The 18832-nt window shown below is 46.4% G+C and overlaps 1 protein-coding gene across 11 annotated transcripts; it reads left to right on the plus strand.

The window, feature by feature from the left end:
• The first annotated feature begins 690 nt into the window (after window positions 1-690).
• TMEM106A (transmembrane protein 106A) lies at window positions 691-17205 on the plus strand. 11 transcript variants are annotated; one of them, XM_035136537.2, is made up of 10 exons: window positions 691-1177; window positions 4508-4596; window positions 5692-5880; window positions 9297-9546; window positions 10392-10455; window positions 10592-10751; window positions 12811-12951; window positions 13036-13079; window positions 15397-15450; window positions 16276-17203. In XM_035136537.2, exons 4-10 carry the CDS (start codon window positions 9309-9311, stop codon window positions 16397-16399), a joined length of 825 nt encoding a protein of 274 aa, XP_034992428.1. In that variant the 5' UTR covers window positions 691-1177; window positions 4508-4596; window positions 5692-5880; window positions 9297-9308; the 3' UTR covers window positions 16400-17203. The 11 variants fall into 11 exon arrangements, with proteins under 11 accessions (XP_034992428.1, XP_034992435.1, XP_034992426.1 ...); XM_035136535.2 differs by lacking the exon at window positions 691-1177 and adding an exon at window positions 1914-2007; XM_035136540.2 differs by lacking the exon at window positions 691-1177 and adding an exon at window positions 1914-2007 and having other exon boundaries at window positions 5716-5880.
• The last annotated feature ends 1627 nt before the right edge of the window (window positions 17206-18832 follow it).

Genomic DNA, 18832 nt, shown 5'->3' on the forward strand with positions numbered 1-18832 from the left:
ACGGCTGGATTAAGATTGAAAAGAAGGCTAAGTATTTAGACGTATGGGTAACAGCAAATAATATAAATCTGTATAAAGATAAGTATTTAAAAAGCTGGGAAGTTATTACAGTAAAAGAAATTTGGAACAGAACGAATCTTTCATTATTAGGCAGTATCAAGTCTGTCGACCATAAAAATGAATGTATTATCTAGAATTATTTTTCTTTCAAACAATTCCAGTGATTGGCAAGGTGTTTCAACATATGGCAAAAAATATTTCTAAATACATTTGGCAAGGGGGAAAACCGAGAATAAAATATAAAACATTGATAGATGCCAAAGAGAGAGGTTTCTCCCTGCCAGATATGAGATTATACTATGAAGCATCTTGTCTTTGTTGGCTGAAAGAATGGATGACATTGGAGAATTCACATATTCTAAACTTAGGTCATGATAATATTTTTGGTTGGCACACTTATTTATGGTATGAAAAAGTAAAAGCACCGAATGAATGTTATGGATGTGGTGAAGGAAACCACGTCCTTGGCAAACCTACTTGATTGCATTTCTATATTCTTTTTTTAGCTCTTTTTGCAAGGCATGCGTAGAACAACAACAACAACAACAACAACAACAACAACAACAACAACAACAACACAAATAGAGCTACAGTCCTTGGCACACTTTCCTGGACGTAACCCAGATTCGACAAAGTATAAATTCTCAATAAGCCGGTGACCAATGTCACTCTTCTGTGGTGGAAGGGATCTCTGGTGGAAAGTTGGGCTGCTGGTGTTTCATTGCCTTAAATCTAGATATTGTAAAGCTGTGCTTCAGTGGCGTGGTCATGGGGAACAGCTTGTGCTTTTTTTCACCATAGGAAGAACAATGGGGATCTTGGTTTGTGGCTGAGGAGGCACAGACATGGAAAAGTCTGGGTTGCTCAATTTCCTCTCAGAGCAGTGAGAGCAACTGGAAAGGACAGCTTTGCCCAGTTGTCGTGGCTGCAGTCCAGGTGAAAAGGACGACTTTGGAAGGAGCATAAATGGAGTGAGGAAAGGGGTTTATGTTCTGAATTGAGCGCAAAAAAAAGGAGCAAAGGGGGGTGGGAAGCGAATGAAAAACTAAACCTGGAACACTTCAGGCCATTATCTCACTTGAGAATTGAATCTCAAACGGCTTAAAACAAGTTACAGGTAGGTAGCCGTGTTGGTCTGACGTGGTAGAAACAAAATAAAAAAATTCCTTAAAGACCAACTAAGTTTTTATTTTGGTATGAGCTTTCGTGTGCATGCACGGTATCTGAAGAAGTGTGCATGATGCACACGAAAGCTCATATACCAAAATAAAAACTTAGTTGGTCTTTAAGGTGCTGCTGGAAGGAATTTTTTTTTATTTTGTTTCGGCTTAAAACAAAATACTCGGTTTAAAAACCGGGCATTTTCGAAACGCGCCAATCTTCACGCAGCCTAGGGCCTCCGCTAGCAGATGCTGGCCAACCATTACGTGGGAAAGGGCAACAACAACACGCATCTTTGAACCCCGAAGGCGACTTATTCGAAGCCGTGGGGCTAATTCACCCACGAAGCTGCGCCCGTCGCCATTGATTGACCAATAAAACGCTATGCCGCCTTTTGCGGAAACTCCGCGTGATGGAAAGGGGGGGGGGCTTTACTTTCGAGTAAAGGGCGCCGAGCCCCCCCCCCCGCTTACTCGCGAGTAAATCCCATTGCGGCCGGACTAGCCATGCTTTTTTCGGGGCGAAAGCCTGGCAGGGGCGCGCGCGGGGCTTCTGGCCGGGCCCCCAACCTATTTAAAATTAAGCAGTCGCTGGGGGGAAAGGCGAGAGCGGACCCCCCCGCGCCATCTCCCCCTTCTCGGGCGGGAAATGCCCGCCGGGGGTGGAGCGAGCCGCTCCCCGGCTGCCGACCTCTTGGTGGCCGGAGGAGGGCGAGGCGCCGCCGGTTTTCGCTTTCGTTTCGTTCCGGACGCTGCAGGCAGCCTGGCCGCTCTCCTCTCAGGCGGGGTGCGGTGAGCAGGTGTCTCCCCCTTCGGTCTCCTCTCCGAGGGGCCGCGTGCTGCGACCACCGGCCCCTCGCTCCCGCCGCGCGCCGCTTCCTTCCCCTGCTGCCACTTTCTCCCCCCTTATTCTTTGCTGCTGCGACTGTCCTGCTTTTTCCTCTTTCTGGCTCTCGTTTTCTCTGCGCCCTCAACAACCGGATTGTCAAATTTAAACTCTTGAAACCGCCTGGCCACGGCGGCGGGTGTGGGGAAAAGGATCCCTTTCTCTCCCCAAACTGCACCCAAGAAAGAGCCTGCTGCAGCACAGTTAAGGCTCATGTTGGCATCGCATTCCATGGCCCTAAGGTGGCTTTTTGCTTTTTCTCGGCGAGGAGGAGGAACAATGGCCATTTTGCAAAGTTATTACGGTAACTCGCAACAACACGGCCTGGTTGAGCAAAATGGGAAACCAAACAGGGAGTGGTGGAGCAGTTAAGGTGATTGTCTGGATGCGGCTGGAGGATGGATGGCAGATCACAGATTGAGGCTGAATCCCGTCAAGACAGTATTGTTTCAGCATAGCTGTCAAGTTTTCCCTTTTCTCGCGAGGAAGCCTATTCAGCATAAGGGAATTTCCCTTTAAAAAAAAGGGAGAACTTGACAGCTATGGTTTTAGGGGTCGTGAATGGAGCGCAGCCTGGGAGGTGCGCAGCCTGGGAGGTGCGCAGCCTGGGAGTAATTTTGGACTCACAGCTGTCCATGGAGGCGCAGGTTAATTCTGTGTTTAGGGCAGCTGTTCACCAGCTCCATCTGGTATGCAGGCTGAGTCCCTACCTACCCGCAGACTGTCTCACCAGAGTGGTGCATGCTCTAGTTATCTCCTGCTTGGACTACTGCAATGCGCTCTACGTGGGGCTACCTTTGAAGGTGACCTGGAAACTGCAACTAATCCAGAATGCGGCAGCTAGACTGGTGACTGGGAGTGGCTGCTGAGACCACATAACACCAGTCTTGAAAGATGTTTCCGAGAAGGACGCGGGTGGCGCTGTGGTCTAAACCACTGAGCCTCTTGGGCGGTTTGAATCCCCACAACGGGGTGAGCTCTCGTTGCTCGGTCCCAGCTCCTGGCAACCTAGCAGTTCGAAAGCACGCCAAAAAGTGCAAGTAGATAAATAGGTACTGCTCCAGCGGGAAGGTAAACAGTGTTTCCATGCGCTGCTCTGGTTTCAGAGTTCTGTTGCACCAGAAGCAGCTTAGTCATGCTGGCCACATGACCCGGAAAAACTGTCTGCAGACAAACGCTGGCTCCCTCGGCCTGTAAAGCGAGATGAGCTCCGCAACCCCAGAGTTGTCTGCAACTGGACTTAACTGTCAGGGGTCCTTTACCTTTACCTTTTTACATTTCCAAGCACAATTCAAAGTGTTGGTACTGACCTTTAAAGCCCTAAACGACCTCAGCCCAGTATACCCAAAGGAGCAACTCCACCCCCATCGTTCAGCCCAGACACTGAGGTCCAGCTCCAAGGCAGTTCCCTCATTGTGAGAAGTGAGGTTACAGGGAACTAAGCAGAGGGCCTTCTCAGTAGTGGTGCCCGCCCTGTGGAATGCCCTCCCATCAGATGTCAAGGAGATGAGTAACTATAAAACTTAGAAGACATCTGAAGGCAGCCCTGTATAGGGAAGCCTTTTGATTTTTTTTTAAAATATGTTGGAAGCCCCACAGAGTGGCTGGGGCAACCCAGTCAGATGGGTGGGATGATATTATTATTATTATTATTATTATTATTATTATTGGTGTTACGGAGACCTAGTCCTTCTCTTTTACAGGGTACTGTGCATTACTTCAAAATGTAGTAAGCCAGCCTCCTTTATTTAGGTGTTGGTCTCCTGAGCGGGGCTTCAGCCAGTTGAGATTCCTGCATTACAGGGGGTTGGACTAGATGACCCTTAAGAGTCCCTTCCAACTACATTTCTATGGTTTTATACTACTACAGGCAGAAAGATAACCTCAGCCCCATCTAAAGTTCCTTTTGCCAGCCGAAACTCCTTAATCTTTCCAAACAAGCTTCTTTGATTTTCTGTCCATGTTTAGCTCCCCACCCCCCTTTTTTGGTATATACCAGGCACGTCCAACTCCCAAGATACTGCAATCTACTCCCAGTATATAGGAAATGCAGTGATCTACCCATTGGCATTTGGGAGTGAGGGCTGACCAGAGTTGTCCACCACTGACAATAGCACACAGCACTACAGCAGCCAGTAGACAAAGGAGCCCATCTCTTTGCCCTCCTTGCCGGGGAGGAAATAAATGTCAACCCAACAGCAAGCACCCCAGCAATCACCGGTTGCACATGCCTGGTATATATCTTCCCAAGTAGGGTTGCTAGTTCATAAACCTGGGCTGCTCCTGGGCTTTATTTACAGCAGCTAATCTAGATTGTAATGAAATCAGTAGTTAAAAGTCTTCACACTTTGAGGATGAAGTGTTACCACCTGCTAATGTTTTGTTAATCTGCTTGTTAAAGGCACAGTGACAGAGGTTGACTGAAGAGTTACCATAGTTGGCAGCACCACTCCCAAGCCTAGATGCTGCTTTCAGTGCTCATCCTGTGAGGTATGTGCAACCTGTATTTCTGGGTTACCTTTCCAGGTGACCTTGAGTTTCTGAATAGAAGGAACAGCTCAGCCCATTAAAACACAAAGAAGAGGATAAGTCTCTTGTGTGTGTGTGAACGAAGCCTGCCCCTTTTAAAAGAGCTGAATCTCTGCTATAGTCAGTTTATAAAAAGAGTGTGTTTATCTTGAACTGCTCATTTTCTAATCCCAGATATGCAGTACTTGTTCTGGCTGCTAAACCCTGCTCTCCGCTAGGCAGAGGTATTGAGAATCCGCACTGTTTTAAAATAGAATAGATCGGCACAAGTTTGGAACTGGGGGAAAGCTTTGCCTAGGTTGAGAGATACTTTTCTGAATTTCTCGAAACAAAATAAAAAAATTCCTTCCAGTAGCACCTTAGAGACCAACTAAGTTTGTTATTGGTATGAGCTTTCGTGTGCATGCACACTTCTTCAGTTACTCTGAATTCTGAATTGTGATGTTTTGTGAGCTGTGGCTCATATTGAGTCTGCAGTTTTTCCTTTTCGTTCTTTATAGAAGGCTGAGGAAACCACAGCTCGGCTAGGTTCTCGAGCAGGACTCTATCTTGTCTAAGCCTTGTTATCACTGAACCCGATTCAAAGCAAATGCCTCAATCAGCACAGGTCAAAACCAGATTAACAGTTTAATATCTGAATTTGTAAAAGCTATGAAAGATAAACATTGCTAATTAATGTTAAAGTCAAAAGTTATAGTTTACTAAGTCAAAAGTCAACACTTTGTAGTTTCTAACATTGTTTATCTAGTAGCCTCAACGATTGGGAATGTTTGTAAAATATTAGAATCGGTAGAATATACATTTATTTTGTTGGTAAATTTGAGTTAGCAGGAGGACTTGCTGGAAAATGTTATCTCTCCATGTTTACCCTGTTGAACTCCTCTCTATTTCTTTGAGTACACATGTGACCCTACCCAGCAGAAACCCACGATTCCTCTTCTGAGGGTAGGTGGGAATTCAACAGCCGTGTTTGAAACCTGGTGATAAATGATTTCTCAAATTTGTATCTCCCCTTTCTCTCCGCCTGCAACCCAATTTTCTTTTCTATTCCCCCAGTCATTCCTACTTTGCCTCCCCTAGATATGATTTGTGGCATTGAAAGGACCTCCTTAGAGGAAATGTTAAACATCTGACACTGGTTGGGGGCCTGTTCTGGGAGTCTGCTAGTGTTCACCTCTGATACTTGGCCTAAGTCGGGACTTCTGGGAGTGATTCTTTCCTTGCTCCTGGCTCCCCATCTGCCAGGTAAGAACTGTGCTCGCCTCAAGCTCCTTCCAATAAGTTAGGTTGAGTATCCCTTTGCACAGATGCTGAAAGAAACCGGCCATGGGTGTAGCCAAGGGGGCAGCTGCCCCTCCATATCAAGTAAAACAATAGAAATACCAATCACATTAGTTCTGCCCCCCCACAAAGTCCTACCCCCCCAAAAAAAATCCCACGAAGCCAGCTGTTTTTAAGCCATATCTCCAGAATTTGCTGCTTAAAACAACTGTTGGTTATTGACATGTTTTGTTATTGCTTTTATTCCATATGTTGTGTTTTAATCTTGTGTTTTTTATGCTCTGAGAGCTGTGGATGAAGGGCAGTATACAAATTTAATAAATAACAATAACAGTAAATAATACAGTACAGTGGTGCCTCGCTAGACGAAATTAATTCATTCCACGGGTCTTTTCTTATAGCGAAAAATTCGTCTAGCGAATCCCATAGGAATGCATTGATTTTTTTTGATTTTTTTTTTTTTGCCCATAGGAACGCATTAATTGAATTTCAATGCATTCCTATGGGAAACCGCGATTCGCTAGATGAATTTTTCGTAAAACGCATTCGTCTAGTGAGGCAACCTCCGTTCGAAAAATCCTTTCATTAAGCGGAAATTTCGTTAAGCAGGGCATTCGTTAAGCAAGGCACCACTGTAAATGCCTCTCACTGCAAACGTAGGTGGCAAGTGCTGAAAGAAATTGAGAAACAAGACGATGCATTAACATGTTTTAGGGGGAACCTCGGTGTTTGCAGAACTACCAAAAAAAAAGGTTTTTAAAAAGCCTAACGTGAAGACTGAGCATGCTCAGTCGCAACGAAACGTTAAATGTCAGTTGAGGAAGAAAAGCAGAAGACAGGAGAAGCCCTGTGTGAGCTTCTTACAGTTTATGGTTTCCTGAAGGAAGGGTTGGCTACCTGGCTGGCTGGCACCCTGAACAGGAACACTCCACGTTGGGCAAAAGATTCCTGCATTGCAGGGGACGTTTGGACTAGATGACCGTTGGAGGTCCCTTCCAACTCTGCAATTCTGTAATGCTGTATCTGACCAGAGGCAAATTTGGAATGAGTCTATGCCCTAGGGGTTGGGAGCCTCAGGCCCATTGGTCAAATGTGGCCCTCTAAGCCTTCCTATCTGGCCCTTGAGATTCTCCCCAGGCCACGTCCCCAATTGGTCCTGCTTCTCACCCTCCTTAATTTAAGTGTTTCTCCATCACTGGAACATGTCTTTGAACTATAATATTGCCTCTTGCAATAAATAGAGGGTGAATTGAATGGGTGGAGGGTTGGAGGAGAGGTAGAAATAAGAGCTACCAGTAATTTGTCCAGGGCTAGGGAGCGCAATCTGGACGGTTCTGCCAGGGGCGCAAGATCACCTAGCTACGGCTCTGGTTTCAAGCTGCCTTCAGCTGCCTGAAGCATCGCTTTTGAACTTACAAAACTGGAGGAAATGGGAGAAAAGGGGAGGAGGAGGAGAAAAGTTTGAATGGCAGAAGGAGATGAATTTGAATATGAGGGGTGCTCATAAGTTGTAACATGACATGGGAATTCAAGCTATATTTTGGTTAAATTAATATAATTTAGTTTTGCTTGGTGAGTGAAATGTGTGTGAAATTGCATAGAAAATTGTTAAAAATGATTGCCAAGTACTTCCAATTATATATTATTATTATTATTATTATTATTATTATTATTATTATTATTCAGCCTTACCTGACATCTTCTGGTGAAATTGTAATTATTTGGTTTACCCAAAGAACTTTATGTGCTTCTTCATCAAATGTAGACTGAAAAAAATTGCAAAAAAATTCACCCTCCTAAAATGGCACACCCTAATGACAGAGGGAAGATGCAAATGTTAATACATTCCTCTTTACCCAAGCCATTAAATAATCTGCTAAATAGGGGCAGTGTTGTTGTGGTTATTTTATTATCATTATGTGTATTATGTTTTTATTATTATGCTGTGTAAGTTATGTTCATAAGGTTGTAATAATAATAATAATAATAATAATAATAATAATAATAATATATTATTATTTATACCTCACCCACCTGACTGAGGCTGGATCTAGACATGTCTAAGAGGCGATTCAGTTAAACCTGTTGTAAACTCATACAGAGAAATCCGGTTGGGGGTAAATGAGACTCTACACCGCCATCTGGTGTCACAGTGTTATATCGCATATACAACACATACAAAACACTTTTTCTTTTCCAATCTAGCTGAGTCCTGGGTTGCCTCAGCCACACCTCCCTGGGATCTTTGGTATATAAATCAAATAAATAAATATAATAACAGCAGCAGCAGTTCAAATATGGTAAGAGCCAAACACGTTTGAATGTATATCAGTGATGGGGAACTTGGTGCCGTCCAGACATGGCTAGATCACAGTTCCCATCATCCCAGACCCCTGACTACACTAGTTGGACTGGTGGGAGTTGGAGTCCAACAACATCTGAAGGACCACAGGTTCCCCATCCCTGATGTAAACCATTCCGGCAGCCTTCTGGCAGTTCCCTCCTTGAGAGAAGTGAAGCTACAGGGAACCAGGCAGAGGGCCTTCTCAGCAGCGGCACCCTCCCTGTGGAACGCCCTCCCAGCAGATGTCAAGGAGATAAATAACTACAGTGGAACCTCGGCTTGTGAATGTGATCCGTGCAGGAGGCACGTTCGCAACCTGCAGTGCCGCATCTGATGCGATTCTGCGCTTTTGCACATACGCAAAGCACAATTTAGTGTTTCTGTGCATGCGCGAGCGCCGAAACCCGGAAGTAACCCGTTCCGGTACTTCCGGGTTCAGCGTGTCCGTAACCCGAAAACGTGCAACCTGCAGCGATCACAACCCGAGGTATGACTGTATACAACTTTTAGAATACATCTGAAGGCAACCCTGTATCGGGAAGTTTTAACGTTTGACATTTTATTATGTGTTGAAAGCTGCCCAGAGTGGGTGGGGTATAAATAATAAAAGTAGTAGTAGTAGTAGTAGTAGTAGTAGTCACAAAGGGGGAAAGGTATTGTTGGGGAATGTAATTTTGTTGTGTCAGGTGTGCCTTCCAGGTGTCCTTGATCCTTAGGCTCATTTAAGAAATCAAGTACTGCCTTTTGGGGATCCACAAGACCATGGGTAGGCAAACTAAGACCTGGGGGCCGGATCTGGCTCAATCGCTTTCTAAATCTGGCCCGCGGACTCAGCGTGTTTTTACATGAGTAGAATGCGTGCTTTTATTTCAAATGCATCTCTGGGTTATTTGTGGGGCATAGGAATTCGTTCTTTTTCTTTTTTCAAAATATAGTCTGGCCCCCACAAGGCCTGAGGGACAGTGGACCGGCCCCCTGCTGAAAAAGTTTGCTGACCCTCAGATCTTCATTGATTAAAGTCTCTTTGTCAGAACAGCATCTCTGAACAATGGACAGAGTCCTCTCATGGCTGAGGACACTCTGCGGCAAGGAAGCGGCCGAAGAAGAAAAAGGAGAACGTGACTCGCTACGGGAGAAAAGTTCGGGTGATGAGGATGACGCTCCCTATTATGGCACCATCAACGGAGGCAACGCTCCGGAGGTGTCCTGCGCTCCTTGTGTTGGCGTTGCCAGCCGCAGCTCCGTCACCTGCCCTACATGCCAGGGCACTGGAAGGATCCCCCGAGGTAAGTTTCAGCTCCAGACCTTGTGTTGCCCAGGTTCTTCTCCTGACTTGTCCAAAGCTTGTGTAGGAAGAGCCCCGCTCTTACCTTCCAAGTCCCGGACTTCAGAAGCCGGGACCGGCAGCCGTGTGACACCGGAAGTTGCGTCGACGTAACTTCCGGTGTCGCTTTGCCCTTCTATGGGTACCAAAAATGGCCGCCGCCGGCTTCGAAAGTCGCTTGTACGCATGTCAGGAAGTGCGTCGACGCAACTTCCGGTGTCGCTCCGCCCATTTATGGGCACCAAAAATGGCCGACACCGGAAGTCGCGTCTATGCACTTCCGGACATGCGTAGATGCGGCTTTTGAAGCCGGTGGCGGCCATTTTTGGTGCCCATAGAAGGGCAAATTGGAAAGAAAAAAAATAGCCGCTGGCAGGAGAAAATAACGGAGAAAAACTGGAGACGATGTGATACGGGGGACCACCGGGAAAAGGTAAGTAAAATCGGGGTTTTCCCGGAGAAAACGGGGTACTTGGCAGCTATGGCCCCGCTGGATCCTGTTCCCAGAGTGACCGGCCAGATCTTTCCAAGAAGCCGACAAGCAGCTCTTGAAGGCACCAGCCTGTACAACTAGCTGATCCAGACATAGTTAAAACGGCTGGTTTTTTTTAAACAGACACACGAATGTGTTCACAAGTTCTGCTGCATCTTGCCTAAGAAGGAAATGGCCCAAATTACATGCAATGTTCTGCATTGAGATGTACTGTTCTCTTCATTGGGCCAGATCTGTGCTCCCCTGCACTGAGTGGTGTTTTCCAGACCTTTGCTTATTATCTCTCTTTTTCTCTCTCTCCACCCCCATTCCAGAGCAAGAACAGCAGCTAGTGGCCCTCATTCCGTACGGAGACCAGCGGCTCAAGCCCAGGAGAACGTAAGTTCGCCGTGTCTTTGTTGATGGTGCTCCCTGCCCTTCTTCCCACCGTCTCTTTCCTAACTTTGCTGCCAGCGATCTGATTCTTTTGTGGCGGTTCTACTACTGCTAATCTGCCTTCATCCTGTTTTTGCAGGAAGCTGTACGTATGTCTCACAGTGGCCATCTGCCTGCTGATGACAGGCCTCATGATGTATTTCCTGTTTCCACGCTCCATCGCGGTGGTCCCTGCCGGACTGAATTTCTCATCTATATCCTTTGACAATTCTACTTACAGCATCACCCTTAATATGACTGTGAGTCCCTGGGGGTTGACGGGACACGGGTTGGATCGCATTGATGTCACAAAATCTGTCTGTTTTCTTCTTAAATTGAGATTGTGATTAATGAAATGTGGGGGTTGTTGTTGTTTTAATACAATTACTGGGCTCAGAGCTACCTGGAAAATGCACCCTCTTGAGTTAGAAGGGCTTCTAGATCAGAGATCTCTGCAACTTGGTAGTAACTGCTCTGTGTGCAGAGGAAAAATCCATTGTGCCTATGAAAAGAGGCATCCTTGTATCACCGCACATGTTCCAAGGCTGAGAAGTGACGTTCAAAGCAGGTTGCAGGACTCAACTTTGCCCCAAATTTAAGGCTTTATCTATGGAACAAAGGAGCAAGTGACTAAAGGACCCTGTTGTAAATGAGATTAGGAAAAATTACAACCGCCTTTTTGTCTAGTCCAGGGGTCAGCAAACTTTTTCGGCAGGGGTCCGGTCCACTGTCCCTCAGACCTTCTGGGGCAGCCGGACTATATTTTGAAGAGAAAAAACAACAACAACGAATTCCTATGCACCACAAATAACCCAGAGATGCATTTTAAATAAAAAGGACACATTCTACTCATGTAAAATCACACTGATTCCAAAGACCATCCGCGAGCCGGATTTAGAAGGCGATTGGGCCGGATCCGGCCCCCAGGCCTTCGTTTGCCTACCCATGGTCTAGTCCTTATACTCGGCACATCACACTCAAACGCACATGGCACACCATACAGACGTGGGCAGAAGCAAGCAGCGTCCTATGGGCAAACGCATTTCCATTTTTGCTTGTATCAATATGTGCTGGGTGTGTACAAGACGCCTGGGGGGCACCAGATTGGTGTATACAAAAAGAGTGAAGTTGATTACACCTGAAACTGTTTCCGATCTAGTCTTGTCATTGACTCTCCCTCCTGCCAGTCATTTCTTAGGATCAGGGCAGGGTAGTAATACCTAACAGGAATCTTCTACTGGGCTTAACCTAGTCCAAATATCAAGGCCAGTTCCATGTTCTGTACAGAGCTTTGTACTGCGCAGAGCTGGTTCATGTTGGTCTCACACATGGGTAGGGAAACTAAGGCCCGGGGGCCGGATCCGGCCCAATCGCCTTCTAAATCCAGCCCATGGACGGTCCGGGAATCAGCGTGTTTTTACATGAGTAGAATGTGCCCTTTTATTTAAAACACATCTCTGGGTTATTTGTGGGGCTTTTACATATGTAGAATGCCTGGTGCTTTTACATATGTAGAATGTGTGCTTTTATTTAAAATGCATCTCTGGGTTATTTGGGGGGCTTTTACATATGTAGTATGCCTGGTGCTTTTACATATGTAGAATGTGTGCTTTCATTTAAAATGCATCTCTGGGTTATTTGGGGGGGGGCTTTTACATATGTAGTATGCCTGGTGCTTTTACATATGTAGAATGTGTGCTTTTGTTTAAAATGCATCTCTGGGTTATTTGGGGGGCTTTTACATATGTAGAATGCCTGGTGCTTTTACATATGTAGAATGTGTGCTTTTATTTAAAATGCATCTCAGGGTTATTTGGGGGGGGGGGCATAGGAATTTGTTCATTTTTTTCTTTTCAAAAGAAAATAGAAAAGGTCTCGGGGACAGTGGACCGGCCCCCTGATCAAAAAGGTTGCTGACCCCTGGTCTCACGGAACAGGTGAGACCATATCACATGGGTCACCTGATCTTTAGCATCTTCCTTTTCAGTGTGTCCAAAATACTTTCTGGATCCATTGTGAAAGCCCCCCTCCATGCCTTAATCATATTTCATCTAGACTTCCCCCTTTCCAGGCCTCAATTCCTGCTGTATTCTCCCTCTCTGCCCCTGTGTGTTTATCTAACGTACAGACTGGGCATTCCGCTTTTTCTATGGCATCTTACACTTGGATAGGGGAGCAGCAGCAGCAGCAGCAGTAGGTTGCTAATTATGGGTTAAATATTCAGTCGCTGAACAGATGGACACACATGCACCAAGATGTCAAATGTATCAACTCATCCCACATAACTTGCACTGCCTGCCTGTCTTTCTCTCTCTCTAGAATATGCTGAATGTGACAAACAACAACTTTTACACTGTGCATGTGTCTCAGCTGGCTATCGAAGTCTTGCACAAGGCACTGGTGATTGGGAAAAACACTGTGATGACAGAGGTGGACATCAGACCTTTGCATGGGGCTCAGGTGAGGACCCTGCTAAAGTGTGTGTAACAGAGAAGCAGTAGACAAGCAGCCCAAATTAACTCGCTCTTTCTGATTTATTTGTAGATGCATTACAGTGTCTCGAATAAAATCATGGATAATAACACTTAGTAAGTATGTCTGTGAAATCTGTCCCTGCACTGGGGGGGGGGGGGGAATCTCAATTCTAGTTATGCTGTCACTTGATGGAATTTTTTATATATATAATGACTTTAACCAATTGTGGCTGGCAAATTTATGTTTCAGACCTAAGCTTTTGTTTAGAAAAATCATCGAACAAATTGACTGCTTTTTAAGTGTGAACAACTTACAATTTCTTCAACAAGTCTTTCAATTTTAGAAGGAAATATCAGCATTATTTTTTTGATTGAGTTATATAATGCATAGGGTCCCCATTACAGTAATGCAGCACAGCCAAAATGGACTTTGGAAATAAGCAAAGTTCAAGCCCATCAATACTGCCCAAGATCCAGACAAATGGCTTAGTATCTGGTTAGTGGGTTACAGTGAAGGAAGAGGCACAGTGAGACTAAGTAAATACTTAGGTACATAGCTGCCAAGTTTTCCCTTTTCTCGCGAGGAAGCCTATTCAGCATAAGGGAAAATCCCTTTAAAAAAGGGATAACTTGACAGCTATGCTTAGGTATCTATCTATATAAATAAAAATGTAAATGCCCGTTTGTACAAAAAAATATCCTAAAGTTCTTGACCAATTGCTTTGAAATTTTGACACAACGTTGCATTCGAATATGGGAGTGTTTGCATATAATTAGATTATATAGATGTCACACCTGTGACAGGTAAAAACATGCTTTTTGGGGAAAACAGTGCCATCTGTTGGATGTCAAAGCAACACACCCTATAGTAATTTTTTTACTCCCAGGACACCTTGGGGTGCGCGGTGGCGTCCTTCCGGCGCGACCATGCATAGGGTACTGGGAGCGGGTGGCCAGCAGCTCCTTCTGGGAGAGCGGGGGCCGGATCCTGTCCCTTCACCTCCGGTGCCTCCCCTCTGTCTGCTGCCCTCGGCATGTCCGCCTTTGATAAGGAGCTGCAGCTGGGCCGCCTGCCCCCTTGCCCGCCAGGGGAAGCGGCCAGGCCCTCCTCAAAATGTGCATACGGTAGACGGCTCCTTCTGGGAGACTGGGGGCTGGATCCTTTCCCTTCGCCACCAGCGCCTCACCTCTCCCCCCCCCCGCCCTCGGCATGTCCGCCTTTGATAAGGAGCTGCAGCTGGGCCGCCTGCCCCCTTGCCCGCCAGGGGAAGCAGCCAGGCCCTCCCCAAAATGTGCATACAGTACACAAGGGGGAGAGAGAGGGGGGTCGGGGTGGAGGGTGATGGCACGTGGGGGGAAGATGACGTCACACGCCGGGGCAACAGAGAGAGGGGTGTCGTTACGTCATGCGCCTGTCCTGGGAAGCAGGGGCCCTGACTGAGCCACAGCAACGCATGGCCAGGTACAGCTAGTATCTATATAAGAGAGCTAGGATAGTTGTTAGAGAAGCTACAACAAACACACTTAAGATCCCGCCTGCGTTATGCATTTAAAGCCTTAAAGCCATATCATACCACTTCAAAGAGTCATGGCTTCTCTCAGAGAATCCTGGGAACTGTAGTTTGTTAAGGGTGCTGCTGAGATTTGCAAGGAGACCCCCAGTTCCCCCCACAGACCCAGAGCTCCCTGGAGAGAGGAATTGATTGTTGAATCACTGCTTTAACTGTGTAGTGCAGATGGGGGGGGGGGAGGACGCTAAGGCAGAAAATTAGAATGGCAAAATGTATCTATCGCTTGTCTGTGTTGCTGAGTGGTTCCTCAATTAAACAAATATCCCAGCTTCAGAACTTGAGTTGTGGTCTTTATGCAGTAACTGAGGGACTGACTTTTAATGTCAACATGGAGACAGGTCATTGCGAGGGACACCGGGATCTTCAATCACACCTGTGTTACCTTTATAGTGAATACATCTAGTCCAGCCCTGACTGGCAGAAGCTCCTGCCAAGAGGTCTTCCCAGTATTATTTCCTAATATATTTTTAAACGGGGGGTGCTGAGGACTGTTGATTGGCATCTGTCCATCTCGAGAGACAATGGAGTGTGCCTCCAGGGGTGAAGTCAAACCACTGGAGAGTCACAGCGTCTGTTGTGGCTGCAGAGACCAGCAATGTTTAACTGCTGCGGTAAGAGTGCTGACCTCCACATTTCCAATCAATACCATGTAGATTTAGTTTCGGGGTGTCAGTATTTCTTTCCAACCACCTGTTTGCTGAGGACTGAACCTGTGAAATTCAGCATGCAGAACAGGGGCTCTGCCCCTGAGCTGTGGGCCTGCTTGTGACAAGAGACAGAAAAACCCATCCCCATTAAGTTCTGCATACAAAGCGTTGGCATAAGCAGCCGAAAACTAATTATCTTCCCTTCTCTTTCAGCAACATTTGCACGTGGTCCAGAATAAAAGTTCACAATGTTCTCCTGCACATACAGTAAGCGTCATTTTCTTGACAGTAATCTGACGAGTTTCTGCTTTCCCTCTCCCCCCCAGCTGCCCTGCTCCCTTACCCATCCTCAGTGCTTTCCTCCGGCCAATAGCATAAATTTCCCCATGACAGTCCCCTTCACCTGGCTGGGCATTTTCTTCCCGCCACCAGTCAATTCATGACATCTTTTAAGCTCCACTTTCTCCCTCTCGGTCCCAAGATCCATGTCACCCTTCCCCAGAAGTCCTTGCACCGGCTCTACCAGCTTTCAGTCTTTTAACATTCTCCTCCTTGGCACCCTGATTCGTTCTCCCCCCTCCCCTTTTCAATCCCACCATGCGCAAACCCCGTTTGCTCCACTCCAGCCCCTTGGCCATTGGGCCCCGTTTTGTTCATTTTAAAGGATTTATACTGTGCCTTTCAGCCCAAATTGAAACAAAATTGCAGCTCCGCCTAATTAATCTGCCCCTTGATCCAGCACTGTTTGAGGACCCCTTTGAGCTTGAAGGCCAGCCCCATCCCTGACTTTCCTCTTCCCAAAACAAAACAAACCTATCCACCCCCTTGCTTGCTCTTGTGTTGCCTGCTGGCTGGCTTTCCCCCTAATGTAGGTTATAAGCCCAAAGGGCAAAGGCTAGAATCATTTCTGTGTCCTGTACAGTCCTGGGCCTGAACTCTGGACTTGAATTAAGCTGTGGTTGGAAAGATGGAGGCGGTGAAGAGGGGAGGGCTTCGTATGTCTTTGGTGGGTTGCGACAGGCTGGGAACTAGACTAGGGGAAGTAATCACAATTTGCAAACGTTTTGAGCTGGCCTTCCTCTCCCTCTCCAGGGGTACTGTGACTTGCTCTTACCTTGCTCACTCGGAGCAGTTGGCCTTCGAAAACTACCAGTATGTGGACTGCAGAGGTAATGCCATGCTTCCCGGGGTGTCTGGCACCTCCTGTTCCCCATAGCTGCTGCGAACGTCCGGAGGAGCAACTGTTTGCCACATCTTCTGCCCTCTGCAATGAAATCGCAGCAGCAGCAACAACTTTTTCATCCCTCCTGTAAACTGTGGGGTCGGGAAGGGAGAGGCGTTTCATTCAGTATTGCTAGTTCTGCTGCTAAGAAGAGGGGCAGCCTTCATCAGGATATAAAGAGATTTGGGGCGATACTGTTTGACAACATGTGGCTGGAGGGACCAGCAGAAATGCATCGGATTGTGGGAGATAGAAACCAAGAAAACCATGCCGAAGGTTTGGGATTTTGTGCTTGAATTTGCATAGCCTTGGGCTGTGTGACTGCCCAGATTGATCTTCTGCAAATGTTTTCTGGCCTGAAGAAGTGATCCTTGCCAAGTGTGTGCTTTATGGGAAGGCTGGAGTTTACCTTTGAGGTCCTCGTCGTCGTTCAAAACAATCTTTCCTCGCCAAGCAGCCGAGAACTATGGACTTTGCACTCTTTACTTGCACAGGCAAACACTGCTTCTAAATGAGGCTGTATGTTTACTCATCTCTCATCCCACTGGCCTCCTCCTGACCATTGGATCAGCCCTTTGCAATGTGTGGTGGAGGCGGAGGAAGAGTACACAAAGGTTTTGGAAGTCACAAATATATATTCCATGTTCAAATGCTGTCTTTCTAAATGCACCCCTCTCTCTTCTGGGCAGAGCTGGGGAGGTAATAAAATCATGCTGACCTCCATTTTCTCTGTCAGATTGCACAATTCTCAAAAAAAGCATTCCAGAATAAATAGTCTCGTGCATTGTTATTGGAGGCGACGTGTTGTTGTTGTTTCTTTGCTTACACATTGTGATGGGAGATTTTTTTTTGGCTGCGTGTGTGCAATGCTGCCTGGTGGCGAGTTGAAATTATTGCACAAGAGAACTTTGTAGGTGAGGAAGAAAGATGCCTGGTACTCTTAAGGCCGTGGGTAGGCAAATTAAGGCCCGCAGACGGTCTGGGAATCAGCGTGCTTTTACATGAGTAGAATGTGTGCTTTTATTAAAAATGGGTTATTTGTGGGGCATAGGAATTTGTTCATTTTTTTCCTTCAAAATATAGTCCAGCCCCCCACAAGGTCTGAGGGACAGTGGACCGGCCCCCTGCTGAAAAAGTTTGCTGACCCCTGCTTAAGGTTGTGTACGCACCAAGGCATTAATGTGCATGCGAGTTGCACAGGTCTGATTTTTCAGTGTGCATTTTTTTTGTGCACTTTTGCCCACAATTTAAATCTCTTCTCTGTTTCCCATCCACATTGGGCAGAGCTTGTCTGAATGCATTTGTGCTGAGTGGTATTGTCTCCTCCCTTCAACTGGAACTTCCCTGACTCCTGCAAGTTCCGGAAATCTGAGATCCATTGTAGGTGTGCATGCAGGTATTTTTTAATTCAAAAAATGTTTTTCCTGTAATTGCATGACAACAAACTTTCACCCTAGTCAATGTTTTGTGGCAAACGAGCCATATTTTAATGTTTTTTGAAATACAAGGGTTTTTTTGTTCCAGATTTGTGCTCTCCCATCCCTCCAAAAGTGTTTTTTGAGGTAGAGAACCAGCAGCCCACCACCTCATGAGGCCTGATAACGACCAGGCAGGTGGAAGCCCTAGTGCCCCCAGTCTGCAGACCCCCCCCCCCCCAATGCAGAGTGCTGTGAGTCAGCTCAGAGAAGAACATAAAACAGTGCATTTAACACACAAGCACAACACACTTAGGCAGGACAGAGAAAGTGATTTGTGCAAGCCCTCCCCCCGCACCCGCACCTTGCCCGCTTTTCCTTTTCTGCCTCCTGTACCTGCAAAGGCAATTTTTATTTTTAATACATCATGGTTTGTTTGTTTTTGAGTGAGCGTTTGGAAAACAATAAATACTGCAAGCGTGCCTTCAGCAGCGACAGACGGAAGTACTGTAGACACCCTGGATCCTTTACTGTGAGCTGGTGGGGAAATGGCCAGGGCTGTGCTCAGCTGATGAGCAAAACAGAAGTGGGTATTTGGTCCTAAGAGTGCACTTAGTGAGGCAAGTCCCCGCACTTGTTGCTTCGGTGCATCCCCTTTCAAGTAGCAAGTCATTTTACATTGGATTGTTTTCTTTTATTGAATTCTCCAGATTGGAGAAATGCAAATTAGTTGGAGGGGAAAGTGCAGGTTAGCCACTTGAATGAGGACGATATATGGATGGTGTGGAAGTCTGCACACATGGGATGCCCTGAGTCCACTTTAAACTGCTCCATGTACATGCCCTAAGTAAGCTTCCTTCCACACCAGCCCTTTTCTGTGAAACGGCTTTTGCCATGTTACATTTTACATAAGAGTCCAGAGGTGCAAATCTCTGCAACCCTGTGTTTGTATGTTTTTCCAGCCATGATTCGTAACAGATTCTATTTACTTTTGCAATAAAATGTGCAGTTG

The sequence above is a fragment of the Zootoca vivipara genome, chromosome 13 (assembly GCF_963506605.1).
Source record: "Zootoca vivipara chromosome 13, rZooViv1.1, whole genome shotgun sequence".
Taxonomy (NCBI): Eukaryota; Metazoa; Chordata; class Lepidosauria; order Squamata; family Lacertidae; genus Zootoca; species Zootoca vivipara.